The 18,268-nt window shown below is 37.8% G+C and overlaps 1 protein-coding gene and 1 long non-coding RNA gene across 5 annotated transcripts in view; both read right to left on the bottom strand.

The window, feature by feature from the left end:
- LOC144663432 (uncharacterized) overlaps positions 1-18,268 on the bottom strand; it is a 35,380-nt gene that overhangs the window by 4,071 nt on the left and 13,041 nt on the right. Inside the window, exons 2-4 of one of the 4 annotated variants that reach the window (XM_078524377.1) lie at positions 17,606-17,952; positions 2,700-2,852; positions 1,502-1,654 (exon numbers count right to left, since the gene is read on the bottom strand). In XM_078524377.1, the coding sequence (XP_078380503.1) occupies positions 1,502-1,654; positions 2,700-2,852; positions 17,606-17,927 (628 nt within the window). In that variant the 5' untranslated portion in view covers positions 17,928-17,952. Of the gene's footprint in view, positions 1-1,501; positions 1,655-2,699; positions 2,853-17,605; positions 18,181-18,268 lie in introns of those variants that run through there. The other 3 variants (XM_078524378.1, XM_078524380.1, XM_078524379.1) reach the window with 3 other exon arrangements.
- On the bottom strand, positions 12,151-14,713 carry LOC144663486 (uncharacterized). The gene is made up of 2 exons (XR_013572619.1): positions 14,260-14,713; positions 12,151-13,022 (listed from the first exon to the last, which is right to left on the bottom strand). It is a non-coding gene; the product is annotated as an uncharacterized LOC144663486 (long non-coding RNA).

Raw genomic sequence — 18,268 nt, 5'->3', positions numbered from 1 at the left:
TGAAAGAGAATAAATCGTGTTTAAAAATGGAAGCTCGACTTACATTTCAACGATTTCTACGGGCGTAAGGTCATTCTTGTTCGAATTTCGCTTGATGATTCCACAACAAATAACAATATTTGACACGCAGACTTTGACTGAATGTAGCGTTTGATTCAGTTAAAGGTAGTAACCTCGTGCTTTCCCTTATTTACCGGCGTACAGCGAAGTTGTTTTCACGACAAAACAGCAAGCATCAGGTAAAGAAGACCAAACTGACATGTTTATCGATTGGTCGGTTATATACTTCATGTATGGAGTACCGTTGTGTACCGTATCTGTACTGTATAGTGCCTCATACATGAAGTAGTGACCGACAGGCCGTTTCTTCAGCTGTTTCTTTCGTTCAACGTTTTGCGATGGAAAATCTTTGCTGTACGCCAGTAAGGAAGGAAAATCACAAAGTTACTGACTTGAGCTGATTCATAGGTTACATTAAGTCGAAGTTTGTATGTCAAATATTGTTATTTCTAGTGGAATCATCGAGCGAAATTCCAATAGTAACAACCGTACGTCCGTAGACGTCCGTAACAGTCAAAATGTAAGTCGAGCTTCCATTTTTAAACACGATTTATTCTCTTTCAGTTGAACTGCACTGCATTTATATCTAATCTTTGTTTATTTCTGAAGGTGTGAGGTATGTCTGCGAGGCCAGTTGATGAAACTCCTCGTCCTGACGAGTCCCTCGAAATGGCTGCAAACATGAAGATCTTCGAAATTGGGCAAGTTTACACAGCTGTAAATATTTCATTAAGACGATACCAAAAGGTTTTTTTCGATAGGAACATTTTCTATTACATCTACTTTTCGGCTGCGTTGGTTTGATTGAAGTAGACCGCCTCACTTTTTCAAAAATAAAGTTTGAATCTGAGCCGTTTTCAAGTGTTTCATCAAGGTGTGTGATAGGGGTGTCGTTAATGTTTTGCTGCTAGCTTGATTCGAGCTCAATGTTCGTGAAAGTTGGTGTGATAAATTAAAAAGACATAATTTAACAGGCTGTAGTGTTTGTTTGGTACAGAAGTTGTTAGTTCTTTTTTAATTAATTTACAAAGTTGTGGTAAATTTAAGCCTTGACAGTGGTCGTTACAAGTGCTCGTTCGGGTGAACCGAAAATCCTTAAAAACTCGAAAAAAATTAATGATCCGGTCAAGTGAATTGTGTTTTTAGTATAAGTACATGAAAGTCTTGCAACACACTAGAAAAGAGCGAAATCTATTTAACAAGCCAGAACGGGCAGACCACTATTACAGATACAGCCTCTTAAATTCGAAATTATTCAAAAGCTAATCAGAACTAACTATAGTTAACTGCATTGGTTTGACCGCAAAGGCGACCGAAAGCACTAACTCTAGTTAGGTATGACGTCATGTAACTTGAGACTAACTATAGTTAAACTTTAGTTACGTCTTAGATGTGACCGCAGCCAATGCTTTATTTACTTAGGGAATAACCTATCACTTACCATTGTCAGTTGTCATGTCACAATAGACCTTTAAAGGGTTTCCGCCCTCCTTGGGATCGATCCAGTACTTTCCGTCTCCTTTGGAGTACCCAGAGTCCCGGATGTGCTTACAAGAATGACCAGGACGATACGAATACCAACCTAGGGGTAAGACTACAAACAGAAAGATGTTTTTGTCACCCTACACTATTTGCAAAAAAGTAGCCATTAGTCAATAATTTTGTATAACTTTCCGTAAACGTGATTGTTGTCCAATTCAAAGTCATTTGAATGTGCATGACAAAACCCCATGGGAATTTATTAACCAGCAGATTAATAAAGAGCGTTTTCACTTACGTTGCCAGCATCTATGCAAATTTATTGGAACAAAAAGAAGCGTTTAAAAAGACTTTAAATCTCACAAGATTGGCTTGGTACACCAACATGGCCGCCGTTTTATTGCTTCCCTTACCTCATTAATAACAATGCTGTATAGCGCAGAATATTGTACTACTTTCATGATATGTAACAAGATTTTATTGGATTCATGAGGTTTTTAAGACTATTCAAGGCCCTGATGTTGTTAGTCTGTCTAGATTTACAATCAAAACAGCTCAAACGTTCCTATAAAGGGCGAATTAAGGAATTCATTAATGGCAATTTGATTTCATTCTTTGCTTCAATATTCCATTCTTGAATTGAATATTGGAATGTTCAAACAGCGACTCGATTCAAAACTCGAATGTTGATAGGATTGTGGTCTGGCTTCACACGACAAGCATGTGGGATTTTGGCCAGAATTTACACTATTTCGGCAACCGACAAATGTCATACATGATGTTTGCTCATCATTCTGTTCTTTGGTTGCTTTATTTCAACCCTATGATAATACCAAAAGAGAGGTAAGACCGTTTTGATGCACTGAAAAGGCACAAAAATACTACTGGTAGAAGAAAATGTGGGAAAATGTCGTTGACCAATTTTATGCCAATTAGGGAACCATTCACGTGTCTTTTGCATGCAGCCAGACATTATGAAATCGACATTCGAGTTTTGAATCGAGTCGCCGTTTGAATATTCAAATATTCAATTCAAGAATGGAATTTTGAAGCAAAGAATGAAATCAAATTTCCATAAATTAATTCATTAATTCACCCTTGATAGGAACGCTTGAGCTGTTTTGACTGTAAAGCTACTTAGGGAATTAATCATCTTTTACCACAGTCAGTTGTCATGTCACAGTAGACTTTTAAAGGGTCTCCGTTCTTCTCGAGGTCCAACCAGTATTTACCGCTGACCGCTTGTCCTCCTTCACCTCTTTTAATCTCTTCACAAGAATCAGCAGGCAGCTCGGGAATGGAACCGATGCGAACTAAAATTACATAAAATAATCTTATTTTGTCATATGACACATACGGCCCCACGCGTTATTTCCTTGGAAAACCAGATGCGAAATGTCCCGTATGAGTGCCGGACGCCTTATTAAATATAAATCTGAAAAAGTCGTGCGGCTCTACTATAGGAAAACGTACGGCTCGCGACTGCAGCGAGATAGAATTTGAAACCATCTGATTTTACAGTATTGAATCGAAAATGAGCGATTTTTTAGATCAATCCGAAACCGAAGAACATCCAACATGTTTTTTTATAAACTTTACAATCTTTAAACCAATGTAGTTTGCAAGCGGTGAGTTATTAGCTATGATGACATCGGCAAATGATGAAGAAATGCAGTAATTTGCTTGAGGACAACAACGATAAAAACTGTCAAAAACCTACATTATAGTTTCGGGCGTAAATCGATACTGGTTTCTAAATAAAACCGTAGTCATGATAGCGGAGCTCCCCAGCAGCGGAGACCCGTAGCCATAGAAATTGGAGAATCATGCATGCACAGAAATAGGAGAACCATGCATTTTATTTTCATGGTTATCATGGTTAGAGGCCTGGTTCACGGGCGTGTGCGATCTACGACCGTACGACGACGTCGCGCAATATGGCGGCCATACTCAAGAAAAAGGTTAACGTTAATTACATCTTTGATATTGGACATCCATATATACTATGGTCAATTGACAGCTGTCAAAACAACGTATCTGCTGACCAGTATCACATGACCATAACGTGGGCTCAGGTGCAGAGCTCATGCAAGTCACACTTTTTAAGCTGAACGCTGACCAGGTAATGGTTTTCACTGGATCGTGGGCTCATGTCCTAATTTTTCCTTTATATGCTCTGTAAGTTCAGATCTAAATGAAGGACAAAGTAGATAACCTTGGAACTCCACCTTCAGGCTTGCTAAATCTATTTAATAAGAACTGAAGCAAACAAATACAGATGCCATGTAAACTACTCCTTCTGAGTTAGAAAACCTGCTGAGTAACTTTTTTTTTGTTGCGAATTAAAAATCGCAACAAATTCAAAATGTGAGTGTGTTTTACGACTACCCTGACGCAGTGTCTCACCATAGTTCTCACGAGGCATTTTAAACGCTATGTGGACAAAGACCGTAATACAGAGTTCAACATCGTCGAAGAACTCACGAATTTAAGAGGGCGTCCATGAGAGAACAGGGCAGAAACAGGCAATAGGTGATACAGCTCATATCGCCGATTTCGCCCAAACTTAGCTAAATGTTGGGTATGGTGAGCTATTTATTGTGGCGAAACATTAGCTCAAAATATTTTATTCCCTTGGAGTTATGGCACCTTTTGCAAAAAATGCCCATTTTTTACTAATTTATGCATATTTAATTAGCTGACTTTGAATGACCAGTTCCACAGGAGAAAAATACTTCTGAAAATAAAATTCACTGCATTATATTCTGTGGTTATTAGGCTTTAAGTACAATAATTTACTTCAACCGTCCGATTTGATTTCGTCCCCTCAAACGGTCTTTTGGAAGGTACACATTTCGTACTGTTGGAAATAGCCTTCAATTAGTGCCAAATATCTCCCATGAGCAACAACTTATATACATTATTCTTACATGGGCAATGAAACCCATCATTTACCTTTTACAAAAATGGCACAAAATGTTTGGGAACCAATATATTTTATTCGTACTGAGGAACTAAACACACGTGACTTAACGATTTCTTGCTATTTCATCAAAATTCACCGAAACACAGAAGCCATTTATTTACTCAATTTGGCACAAAATTGGTACAAAATAGCTAATCAAGCATAAATCTATCGATAACAATCAAAAAATTGGCGAAGAAAAGGCACCTGGGGCATTTTTCGGAGCATTTTCAGAGCCATATAATTCGGCAATGTCGTGATAGCAAATGTAAATACAACAGCGAAAGATTTTCTTCACAAGCTCGCTCAATCCAACATCTAGGCACATCAAAGTTAAGAAACAAGAAAGTAATGCTACATACATGCCACTTATCGGCGCTTAGATGCTTTCTTCTGAAGATTTTTTTCTTCCTTGCTGCACTTCGATCTCATTTGACATGTGTATTGTTGCTTTAAGGCGCGCTCAAGTCAGCCAATCAATCGTGTTTCATACTTCGTGAAAGGTATAAACAGGTTGTCAATAAAGTCATTCAAAGAGCTGTTCAAAGTTCACGGAGGGACAGTTCTCTCAGCCAGTTTGCATGAAATTAATTTAACTGGAAATAAAAAGCCACCATCTCCCTCCATCTTGGATTTCTAGCTTTGAGCCTGCTGTTTTAGTCAGCGGTACGGCCCGTTCCATTACCATCACGCGCGACCACACGCGTGTTCATATATTTGCTTTTCCTCCACGAAAGTTCGTTTTCGTAATAAGTAGATTGCGTTTGTTATGAGACGCAGGCTATATGGCACAGCAAATATATAAATACAATATCTATATCTATTCAGGTCTAGATGCAGAAGAGTAAACAACAAAAAACGGTTTCCTTCGCGTTGACCCTGAAGAAGACTAGCTGTGCTGGTTGAAACATTAGCTAATAAGTTTTGCCGTCTGCGTATGTCCTGCTCTTGCAATACTGAAAATGAAGAACTTTGTGGGATCTTAAAAAGGAGAGTGGGTACAAATTCAGTCTTCTAGCTGCCAAAATTTAATATATAGATTTAGGCAAGCCTAAAAGCTGAGCTCCCCAGTTAATTATTTTGCACTTTATTGAAACCTGAATTCAAGCCATTGTACAATTTTAAGGCTAAGAATAATATATAGATTTAGGCAAGCCTAAAAGCGGAGCTTCCCAGTTAATTATTTTGCACTTTATTGAACTCTGAATTCTGGCCATTGTACAACTTTAAGGCTAAGAATTTTTTATTCGTTTTATTTTTTTAATAAATAATAATTAATATTGTTCCTTATCAACAACAACAACAACAATACTTTATTTAACCACGCGACACCTAGGAGCGCAAGCGCTCGTTAAAATGTGTGCGTGAACGCAAAATTGTATTACTGTGTAGGGGGGGGGGACTCCCTAAAAATTACTATGGGGGTGTGCCGCTGAGTTGCTGAGTCTCTGGACCTGTTCCAGAGACAAAAGGTTCAATTTGCGACCCTGTTCCAGTCAAACACTGCAAAGTAGGTACCCTGTTCCAGCAATATCCACAATGGAAATATATGAAGATAGAAATAAAAACACTAGCGTACATCACAAAGCGCTCACTTGACTTCGTCTGTGGCTTGGAGATAAAGCGATGAAAGGAGCGGAGTTTCATAGCTATACTTGATAGTGTTCAATCATGATTCTGGGAAAACAATTAACCCTGTTCCAGAGTCAAAAGGGTGATTTGTATACCCTGTTTCAGAGTCAGAGAGGCAAAAAGCATACCCTGTTGAGCGGCACATATCCGTATAGCTCTTATATGGGAGTACCATCCCCCCTTCCAGGTACCGTGTACAGCAACACCAAATAAGAGAACAAACAAAATCAATCAAAACGTTATAATTCCACCGACAGCATTAAGAAGTCTGGATGGGAAATTATGTTGAAAAACGGGCAGTTATGTTACCTTCGTGTAGAAAAAAGGAGGGAGGAGAAGGGCTGCATGTCGGGGTAGATAGGCATATCACATGGTAAATTAGGCATTTTTGTTGTTGCTTTACCAGCTTTTAAAGAAAGGAAATTACTTAACATTTAGAGAATAAAGGAAATAACAAACATCTACATTTATAATAAGGTTGATTTAAATTTTTTTCATTCACTCATTTATTTATTTTCATTTTCACTATTTGCCTATATTTTAATTTTGAATGGAAATGGCAGAAGTTATAGGTAAGGGTTTAGAGCATATTGCCCAAACCAAGCTAACTCCAAGCAAACCGGAAGGAAAGCTAACCACAAGCAAACTAGAGTGAAAGCTAACCGCAAGGAAACCAGATGAATAAAGCTAACTGCGAGCCAACAGGGGTGAACCTAACTCTGGAAACAAAGAAGTGACATTCTGTCATTGCACCGAACAGGGTCACCCCATCCCCAACCCACCCCCCCCCCCCAAAAAAAAAGAAGATGATAGCACCTTATTTACTTTTACATGTCTTTTGACTCCCCTTCCTCTTAAGGGGTTTCACTTCACTTACAGAAAAAATAGCAAAAATTCTGGGAAGCTAGAATATTGTTTGTGAGTCTCAAACTCAGTTTTGTTATTTGATTACGCAGAAAAAAAATAGAATCATGTTTGCTTGTGTATAAAACTATGCAAGAAAAAATATAACATAAATACTTTGACTACTCTTTTAAAAATTTGTTTGTATTACTGTCCACATTTTTTGGAGTCATGTTGCCCATTCGTCATGGAGTACACAAACTAAGCAAGTGAGTCACAGTTTGGTTGCTACATGGTACCTTATGGACACTGCAAATTTTATCTGGCTTTAGAATATTTCACTTATTTTAAAAATATAGCTGTTCTTATAAATTGTACACAGCATACAGTACATAAGAATGAAATTGGTAATGCATATTGCTTGCAATAACAATTTTAAACTCACCTATACTTTAGAATTACAGTACCACCAGTTTCAGCATAACCAATCCAAATTCAAATAATTACATTGCTTTGTAACTCCACTACCTCCCCCAAGGTCAACCAAAGATCTTATCATATAATTAGACAACTACATGTAAGTCCTGTGTAGTTGAGGGCTCAAAACATTTGGACACTTGCAGGTCATGTTAACTGGCCAAACAGATTTTAGCTTGGTCATATGTGGTTTCTTACCAGTCAAAACATTGAAAATAGCAATTTTAAACTACCACCATTTCTGCCATTACTGTTTTGGCTGCATATTCTTGAAAAGATCACTTCATAATGCCCTCGTTTCATCTAACAAGATGTGAAAGTGACAGGTCAATCAAGAAGTCGTTTTCTGAAGTACACTGTAAATAGGTTAGCATTTAAAATATAAATTTTGCTTATTTGCAGCTTTCTTGATTTTAATTTACAGGTAATTCACTAGTCTCTTAAAAATAGCGTCATGACGACACCCAAACATCGAGCTGGATTTAATCTTTCCTGTTTTCTATTTATGTCCTTGTCCTTGTCTGTTTTTGTGTCTGTGGCTCTGCAAACTCTGCAACTCATGTTAACCCTGAAAAAAAGTCAAATGCCACAGATTAAATTAAATTTGATTAATTGGCATCAATATCAATAATTTATAGGACAAAACACTTAACTCGAGCTTGTTTAACTGAAGCCAAACTACTGGATGCAAAAGGATCCATTAGATATTTAACAGAGATGTATCAGCACAGATTATTTTTTAACTGATAACTGCAAAGTCAACTAAATATTTTAATAAACTCAAAGCATCACTGCAAACCCTAACACCCCCTCTTAATTAAAAGGTTTGGCCTTTAAACAACCCCCCTCCCTCCCTCCCCCAGCCCTTTTGGAACTTCCATTGACCTTACATGGGATGGATCTGAATATTTGGGTTTTCCTTGGTGTAAGAACCTGTGAAATATTTCTTTGTTTTGGAGCTATTGTTTTCCTGCTCCATGTTGTTTTGAGGTTCTTTGATGCCTTGTTTCACTGGTTCATACGCTGAGGATGAGCTGGATATCTGCCGTAACCACACAAAAGAATTTTAAAAGGAGTTTGTGAGGGGAGGTGACATTCAAACCATTTAACCTTCCACAGTGAGGCTAGGGTATAGATATTTTCTGGTACAAGATCTAGGCATTTCATGAAAACATACTTTTAGTGAAATATTATTATTTAAATTGTCTACTAATACATATGTAGTAGTTTTGAATGTCATTGAGGAGAGACAAACTAACTCCCGAATTAGGATTTCAAGTTGGATTTCGAGTCAGGATTTTGAGTTGGATTTTGAGTTGGATTTTCGAGTTGAATTTTCCAGTTAGGATTTCGAGTTGGATTTTCGAGTTCGGATTGCGAGTTGGATTTTTTTTGACAAAGCAAAACCCATTACAATTATTGAAAGCTAACCGTAAACAGACTAACCGGAGTGCATAGTAGGCTAACCGAAGTAAATATTAGGCTAACAGGAGTGTGTAGTAGGCTAACTGGAGTGCATAGTGGGCTAACCGGAGTGTATAGTAGGCTAACCGGAGTGCATAGTAGGCTAACCGGCGTGTATAGTAGGCTAACCGGAGTGTTTAGTACGGTAAGCAACTTGAAAATCCTACTCAAAATCCTAACTCAAAATCCAACTCGAAATCCAACTCGAAAATCCAACTCGAAAATCCAACTCGAAATCCTAACTCGAAATCTTCTCGAAATCCAACTCGAAAATATAAGAATATAACACTAGCTAAAAGAAGGATTGACATAATAATCTATTAAAAACCACCACACCAGCTCTAATTAATAGCCCCGTTTATAAAAAATAATTTATTAAAAATTCTGTCTTATTTAATGGATCTCATCAAATATAATTAGCCTCTTTCGTTTATACACTCAGTGTAGTGACCCTTCCTTCCTACAATGGGATATTTAGCTTTTCTACTTGGGGATTTCTTGTTAACTTACCTGTATAGAAAAAACATTGTCACATAATAAAAGCTTTTCTCCTAACAGTAATACTTATAAGATTTTCAAAGATACACATTCAACACTGTCATAATGATAGTCACTGTATTAAAGTTTGCATACACAGCTGCATACAGTGTCTAAAATGGCATGAATTACAAGTAGAGCGAACAATTGTGTTTTATAAAATTACTCAAAATAATTAACTAAGATAATTTTATGTGGAAATAAACTGATTTTTTTTTTGTTTCTGCTAAGGTGTGGTAAAAACGGGTCAATGATCAACGCAGGAAATTCGCAACGTAACGATCTCTTGGCGTATTCGTCCACGACTCCAAAATAGTTCGTTCAAACGAATTCCAACAGCGAGTAAATAAGAATAAATAGATGACTTAAAAAACTAAAACTCTAAGTTTAGCTGGGAGTTTCATTATAAACAATTCAATTTAATATAAAGTTCTGTAAACCAGAACCACTAAACCGAAGCAAATTCACTCATAAAGCATATAATTACCGATTTTCACAAAAAAACATGGACTTAGTGTATTAAGTAAAGTTAAAGTTTGTTACCTCATATTTGAAGTCGGAGAATGCTTGTCAATTCAGCAGGGCAAAGCTTTCAACCAGTTCATGCCAATTAATCAAAGGCGAAGCGGCCGCAGTTTTTCGTATTATTATCCAACTGCGTAGAACATGTAAGCTATAAATTATACTCCAGCACCACCGACCTTTGAATTATCTGCGAAGGTCTATTTCAGCCTTTTCCATCCGTGTAGCTATTGACACCTCTTTTTTTCTTCACTTCAGTGAATTGAGTTTAGCTCAATTAATTTCCGAGTTGGTCAGCCTTCGAAACGGTAGAAACTCGCTCGCTCGCCAGCTATGCCATTTTTCGGATCTCCGTAAGCCTTTATCGTTTGCCATAACTTCCATGATGTGTAAAACCTTTAGACGGGGTAGACCGAGAAATATTTACGAAGACATTTCTTTTTCCTGCTCGGTTTCTCCTTGTGCTTCGTTCAGCTTACAAACTGCCCGGGTTGTTCACTTTGTCCTTCATGTAAATCTGAATCGACTCACTTGCGCCCGCGGACCAATAGCAATGCCATCACTTGGTCAGCGGTCAACTTCAAAAAAACACGCGACCTTGACTAGTTCTAAACCTGAGCCCGCGATATGGTCATGTGATACTGGTCAGCGGATACCTTGTTTTGACAGCTGTCAATTTACCATAAAATGGAGGTCCAATATCAAAGATCTTAGTCGTTTACCTCACTCATTTCTGGTTAACCAAGGAGGCAGAAGATTGTCTCCCCTCCCCCTCCCCGAGAGTCTGTACGCGCGGCGGGCGTACGCACCAAATTTTTTCGGCCTCCTGGGTTTACAAAAATTCTCTCGTACCCGCATTACCCATGGTGCTCCGCTCCGCGCGCTGTCGCGCGCTGGGGAGCTCCGCTATAATATTCGTTTTATTTTTTTTATAAATATTAATATTGTTACTTATTTTTTTTTTACCGTGTCCCGGGGGGGGGGGGGAAAGAGGTACTCCCTAAAATTTACTAAAGGGGTGTGCCACTGAGTCGCTGAGACTCTGGACCTGTTCCAGAGAAAAACGGCTCAATTTGCGACCCTGTTCCAGACAAACAGTGCAAAATAGGTACCCTGTTCCAGACAATATCCACAATGAAAAATATATGAAGATAGATATAAAAACACTAGCGTACATCACAAAGCGCTCACTTGACTTTGTCTGTGGCTTGGAGAAAAACCAATGAGAGGAGCGGAGTTTTATAGCTAAACTTGATAGTGTTCCACAGTCAAAAGGGTGATTTGTATACCCTGTTTCAGAGTCAGAGAGGCAAAAGGCATACCCTGTTGAGCAGCACATACCCGTATAGCCCTTATATGGGAGTACCGTATACAGCAACACCAAATAAGCCGAGAACAAACAAAATCAATCAAAACGTTTTAATTCCACCGACAGCATTATGATCCAGAAGTCTGGATGGGAAATTATGCCGCAAAACGGGTAATTATGTAACCTTCGTGTAGATAAGGAGGGGGTAGTAGGGCTGCATGTTGGGGTAGATAGGCATATCACGTGGTAAATTAGCAAATCACTTAACATTTAGAGTATAAAGGAAATAATATACATCTACATTAAGAATATGGTTAATTTTCTTTTTCTCATTCATTCATTTGTTTTTATTTTCACTATTTGCCTATATTTTAATTTTGAATGGAAATGGCAGAGGTCATACATGTAGCAAAGAGTTTACAGCATATTGCCATAAGCTAATGCCAAGCAAACCGGAGTGAAAGCTAACCACAAGCAAACTAGAGTGAAAGCTAATCCCAAGCACACCGGATGAATAAAGCTAACTGCGAGCAAACAGGGGTGAACCTAACTACAAGCAAACCGGAGTGAAACTAACTGGAAGCAAAGAAGGGACATTCTGTAACCCCATCCCACCCCCCCCCCCAAAAAAAAAAAAAGGATGATAGCACCTTTTTTACTTTTACATGTCTTTTTGAGTCCCCTTCCTCTTAAGGGGTTTCACTTTACTTACAGAAATAAAAAAACAAAAATTCTGGGAAGATAGAATATTGTTTGTGAGTCTCAAACTCAGTTTTGTTCTTTGATTACGCAGAAAAAATAGAATCATGTTTGCTTGTGTATAAAACTATGCAAGAAAAAAATATAGCATCAATACTTTGACTGCTCTTTTAAAAATTTGTATGCTTTATTGTACACATTTTTGTGGAGTCATGTTGCCCATTCGTCATGGAGTTCACAAAGTAAGCAAATGAGTCACAATTTGGTTGCTTCATGGTACCTAATGGATACTGCAAATTTTATCTGGCTTTAGAATATTTCACTAATTTTAACATTATAGCTGTTCTTATAAATTGTACGCAGCATACAACACATAAGAATGAAATTGGTATTGCATATTGCTTGCAATCACGATTTTAACGTCTATACTTTAGAATTACAGTACCACCAGTTTCAGCATTACCAATCCAAATTCAAATTATTACATTGCTTTTTAACTCCACTACCTCCCCCAAGGTCAACCAAAGATCTTATGATATACAGTAATTAGACAACTACATGTAAGTCCTGTGTAGTCGAGGGCTCAAAATATTTGGACACTTACAGGTCATGTTAACCGGCCAAAGAGATTTTAGCTTGGTCACATGTGGTTTCTTACCAGCCAAAACATTGAAAATAGCAATTTTAAACTCCCATTCATTTCTGCTGTTACTGTTTTGGCTGCATATTCTTAAAAAGATCACTTCATAATGCCCTTGTTACATCTAAAAAGATGTGAAAGAGACAGGTCAATCAAGAAGTTGTTTTCTGAAGTACACTGTAAATACGTTAACATTTAAAATATAAACTTTGCTCATTTGCAGCTTTTCTTGATTTCAATTTACATGTAATTTACTAGTCTCTTGAAAATAGCATCATGAAGACACCCAAACATCAAGCTGGATAATCTTAATCCTTCCTGTTTTCTTTTGATGTCCTTGTCCACATTCTGTTTTTGTGTCTGTGGCTCTGCAAATTCTGAAACTCATGTTAACCCTGAAAAAAGTCAAATGCCACAGATTAAATTAAAATTGATTAATTGGCATGAATATCAATAATTTATAAAACAAAACACTTAACGCAAGCTTGTATAAAGTGAAGCAAAACTACTGGATGCGAAAGGATACCTTATATATTTAACAGAGATGTATCAGCACAGACTATTTTTTTTTACTGATAACTGCGAAGTCAACTACAGAAAAAAACCCCGGTAACTCGAACTCGGATAACTCGAACAACCTTGCTAACTCGAACTCACTTCCATTTCCCTTGGATTTGACCCCACTTTTCAGTCATTTTTACTGGGTTAACTCGAACTCGGATAACTCGAAAACCCCGCTAACTCGAACTAAATTTTGTTTCCCTTGAACAAAATTTGGGTCAAACTTTTTACCCTGATAACTCGAATTCCGGAACTTGCAACTCGCAACGGTTGCCCATTGATTATAGCAATGAACAGATCATGTATTTGACAGTCATTTTCCACTCTTAACAAAAGAATGTGTGGTCGCTTTAAAGTTTCTGGCAAGATAAGTTCAATTTGCACAGTACTGTATACTGAAGTGCTTAAAAATCAGTAAACTATCAATTATTAACTTGGCAAATAAAATATTCAATCAACCCCGCTAACTCGAACTCATTTTTGTTTCCCTTCAGAGTTCGAGTTAGCAGGGTTCTACTGTAAATATTTTAATAAACTCAAAGCATCACTGCAAACCCTTACACCCCCTCTTAATTAAAAGGTTTGGCCTTTAAATACTCCCCCTCCCCTCTACCCCTATATATACATGTACATGCACAGGAAAAACATTGCCACATCTTAAAAGCTTTTCTCTTAACAGTAATACTAAGATTTTTAAAGATACACATTTAATTAATAATAAGTTTGCATGCACAGCTGCATACAGTGTCTAAAATGGCATGAATTTACTCACAAAGATTCCAGTTTTCCAGTAGTCATTAACCTTTGTTGTGTGCATTTTCCAAATTCCACAACAAGATTGTGATTTTTTTATGACAAATATAACATTTACTGTTGACATTCTGAATGAAACCAGCAAAACAGACCTCAAAATCTCAAAATTGTTGACATTGTTATGTAATCCACATGAACGCTCAATAGTGGCGGAACAGAACTACATGACAAGTGGATTATTTAATATATTTTGGAACGAAAGAGCTAAGTAATGAAGCTGAAGTTTATTTACTCTGACTAAATGAACAGTAATTTTACCTCCATCATGAATATCAATAAACTGCATACACTGAATCGATCTATTTCACTCGGAGTTAACGAAATTCCAGGTGCTTCGTGCAAACTGACATCACTTTCATTCTCATCTCAGCTGCTCTTCCAGCACTGTAAAACAAAATAATCATATCACAAGCATTTAAAAATCGTAAGCTTAATTTTCTTCGAGATGTGTTGAAGTGATATTCTTTGTGAATTCGTTCCTCGAAGGCCCAACAATTATTTGTTTACATAATCAAATCCTCCTATTTGATCAGTAAAACCTGGTAAAACTGAATTTTAACGAATAGTATTTTTCAACATTGTTCATGTCACAAGCAAATGCTTAGTGGCGAAAGCAAGTAAAATGTGCCGTAAATATAAGCTTACTTTGCGTATAAAGTAAGCTTAAGACAAAACGTAGAGATATTAAATGACGGAAACACTGCAGTTTTGTACTCACCTTCACCAGTTGGCCGCAGTAGATACACTCGTCTGCTCGTTTTATCTCCGTTCCCTTGTTCTCCGCTATTTCTTTGCCTGTTTTCTCGGCACCTCTCTTGCTATTTTAGTCGCTTTTCTTCGCTACTTTGCTACCAGGTTCGACAGGCGCTTTGCTATACTTTTTCGCCTGCTTTCTGTCCGGGTTTTCTGGATCTCTCGCGATCTCTTTCCCGTCGCAAATCGCTTAAACCCTGTTTCCTCGAAGTTAAGTTTACCCTGCTCTCGTTTGTAGTCATCGGCATAACAAGGAGCCAAAATAAATATGTTTGTCTCAAGTTCTAACTTTCAGACTAGCTGAATAGGATTTAAAAATACGTAGTAATTTTGAAAATTTCTTTGCCAAGAGACCTCACACTGCAAAATTATTTCGCGCCAGTACTGCGCGAGTTGTCAAGACCTTTCAAGATCCCGGATGTGCGCAACACCGTACGTACGCCGTACGCGCCCGCGAGGCATGCCGCTAGCCATGATGACCATGAAAACTCGGATGCATAGGTTTCCTATTTTATTTCATGTGTTTTTTTTTTTTTTCATGTGTTTTTTTTTATGGGTATGGTGCTCCGCTCTGCGGCCCTTACGGGCCGCTAAGGAGCTCCGCTAATATAACAGTAAGACTATTTAAACAGAAGGAACAGATGAACACAGGTCAGGCTAACAACCTGACAACCGCCATTTCGTCGAATGTCCACACTTGCCCCCTCCCTTACCTCCCACAAAACACAGAAACAACAAAAAATAATGAGCATACTCGTTTTAACCTGATATAAGATGAAAGAACTGGCTGATTTTTAATGCTTTCCGCCGGACATTTCAGAGCTCACTTTGACGGCATCAACACCGATAGCATCGCATACATCACACTGCATTTAGTGTATTTCTCATCAACTATTTATCAAATTAAACATTTAATGGAGAAATTGAGAAAATGTTTCAGAAACTTTCAATGAACAGTCAAAATTTCGCTTAGTTTTGTTACAAAAATAAACTTACTTTTCGCTGAAAATCGCAAAAATTTAATAAGCGTCCAGCCTCGAATAAGCGCAAACTCTCAAGGTCCAAAAATTTTATAAGCGCTCAAAGCGCTTAATCGAATAAATACGGTACTTACTCTGACAAAAACGAACATTGGTGGAGGAAAAGCAAATATATGAACACGCGTGTGGTCGCGCGTGATGACAATCAAACGGGCCGTACCGCTGACTGAAACGGCAGGCTCAAAGCTAGAAATACAAGATGGCGAGGGATAGCGGCTGTTTATTTCCAGTTAAATTAATTTCATGCAAACTGGCTGAGAGAACTGTCCCTCCGTGAACTTTGAACAGCTCTTTGAATGACTTAATTGACAACTTGTTTTCACTTTTTACGAAGTATGAAACACGATGGATTGGCTGACTTCAGCGCGCCTCAAAGCAACAGTACACATGTCAAATGAGATCGAAGTGCAGCAAGGAAGAAAAAAATCTTCAGAAGAAAGCATCTAAGTGTCGATAAGTGGCATGTATGTAGCATTACTTTCTTGTTTCTTAACTTACATGTGCCTAGATGTTGGATTGAGCGAGCTTGTGAAGAAAATCTTTCGCTGTTGTATTTACATTTGCTATCACGACATTGCCGAATTATATGGCTCTGAAAATGCTCCGAAAAATGCCCCAGGTGCCTTTTCTTCGCCAATATTTTGATTGTTATCGATAGATTTATGCTTGATTAGCTATTTTGTACCAATTTTGTGCCAAATTGAGTAAATAAATGGCTTCTGTGTTTCGGTGAATTTTGATGAAATAGCAAGAAATCGTTAAGTCACGTGTGTTTAGTTCCTCAGTACGAATAAAATATATTGGTTCCCAAACATTTTGTGCCATTTTTGTGAAGGTAAATGATGGGTTTCATTGCCCATGTAAGAATAATGTATATAAGTTGTTGCTCATGGGAGATATTTGGCACTAATTGAAGGCTATTTCCAACAGTACGAAATGTGTACCTTTCAAAAGACCGTTTGAGGGGACGAAATCAAATCGGACGGTTGAAGTAAATTATTGTACTTAAAGCCTAATAACCACAGAATATAATGCAGTGAATTTTATTTTCAGAAGTATTTTTCTCCTGTGGAACTGGTCATTCAAAGTCAGCTAATTAAATATGCATGAATTAGTGAAAAATGGCCATTTTTGCAAAAGGTGCCATAACTCCAAGGGAATAAAATATTTTGAGCTAATGTTTCGCCACAGTAAATAGCTCACCATACCGAACATTTATGCTAAGTTTGGGCGAAATCGGCGATATGAGCTGTATCACATATTACCTGGTCCTCTCATGGATGGACACTTAAGGACTAAGCGGCAACAAATGGAATCCTTGGTGGTATAGAAAACAACTTGAAGCCGAAGGGAAATAAAACTAGCAAAATCCGCAACTGCCTGGATGATCCCATATTTCCACAGATCAAGATCTTACATTGTTGTATTTAACATTCAAATCGTTCTTAGTGGAAAATTAATTTATCCTCTTGTCCAAACCATGTCTGAATAATGATATTTCGGCTAAGAAGAAACGTTGGTATAAATGTTGTCCAATTCAGTTTTCCCCGAGACGAGCACGACGGACTGGCCGAAACGTTGTGAAAATTCCTTCTCATAGTCCTTCATAAAATTAATGTTTCCTTTGGAAATTAGACAAATTGCGATCATGTACGAGAAAATTGGTTAGAAGTCTCCTTGGAAACAAGCTAAAACATTGGTTGCAATTTTGGCAATTTAACAGAAGTTTGAACACTCTTATCTTATCATCTGATCAGATCTGACTTCTCTTTTCCACTTATCTCATTTTATCTTTAGCAAGTTTTGTTTACCTCTGTTCGGAGCTTTCCTCATGTAATATCTGTCGTTGTCCTTGACAAAATCGTCTGGCCTGGCCTCCTTAGTCCTGTTATTCAACTCACATATGTCTTTGAAAAATACGTAGTTATAACTTTGACATCTGACATCAGAGTTGCACGCCTCTCTGCAGTCCATCGAAAGCGGGCGAGCCTTGAACGTCTTAAAGGTGTGGCCTTGTAGCATCATTTGATAGATGGAGTAAGTGTCAATTCCGCATTGTTGGCTGGAGATGTTTCGAAACATTAAAGACACCATTAACAGTATGGCGATAACGAGAATCTGTTGGCGAGCCATATTTGCTTTATTAAGCTACAGTCTCCTGCAAAACAAAAATTTCAGTGACAGATAAACTATATAATCTGGTCGCTTTTCGGACCATAGCGTGGTCTTAGATCGAGTTGATGTCGGGACTACAGTAAATCTTTTTAGTATATACCATACAAGTGAATAGTGCTTTTCACGCGGGCTGTTTGGGTTAACTCGGAAGTGACTAGCAAAGTATTATTCACCTCCGAGCAGCTAAAGAGAAACAAACTGCCTTCGCGCTCTTGTGCTCACGCTTCGCGCTCTTGTGCCTGCAAATGTTATTTCTACTTCTAGTGTTGTAATTATGAATATCTCTAAAACTATGAAAG

Source organism: Oculina patagonica, chromosome 8, assembly GCF_052425735.1.
Source record: "Oculina patagonica isolate OP01 chromosome 8, crgOcupat, whole genome shotgun sequence".
NCBI lineage: Eukaryota > Metazoa > Cnidaria > Anthozoa > Scleractinia > Oculinidae > Oculina > Oculina patagonica.
Note: the sequence above shows the minus strand (reverse complement) of the source record. Positions and strands in the feature narration are given on the sequence as shown.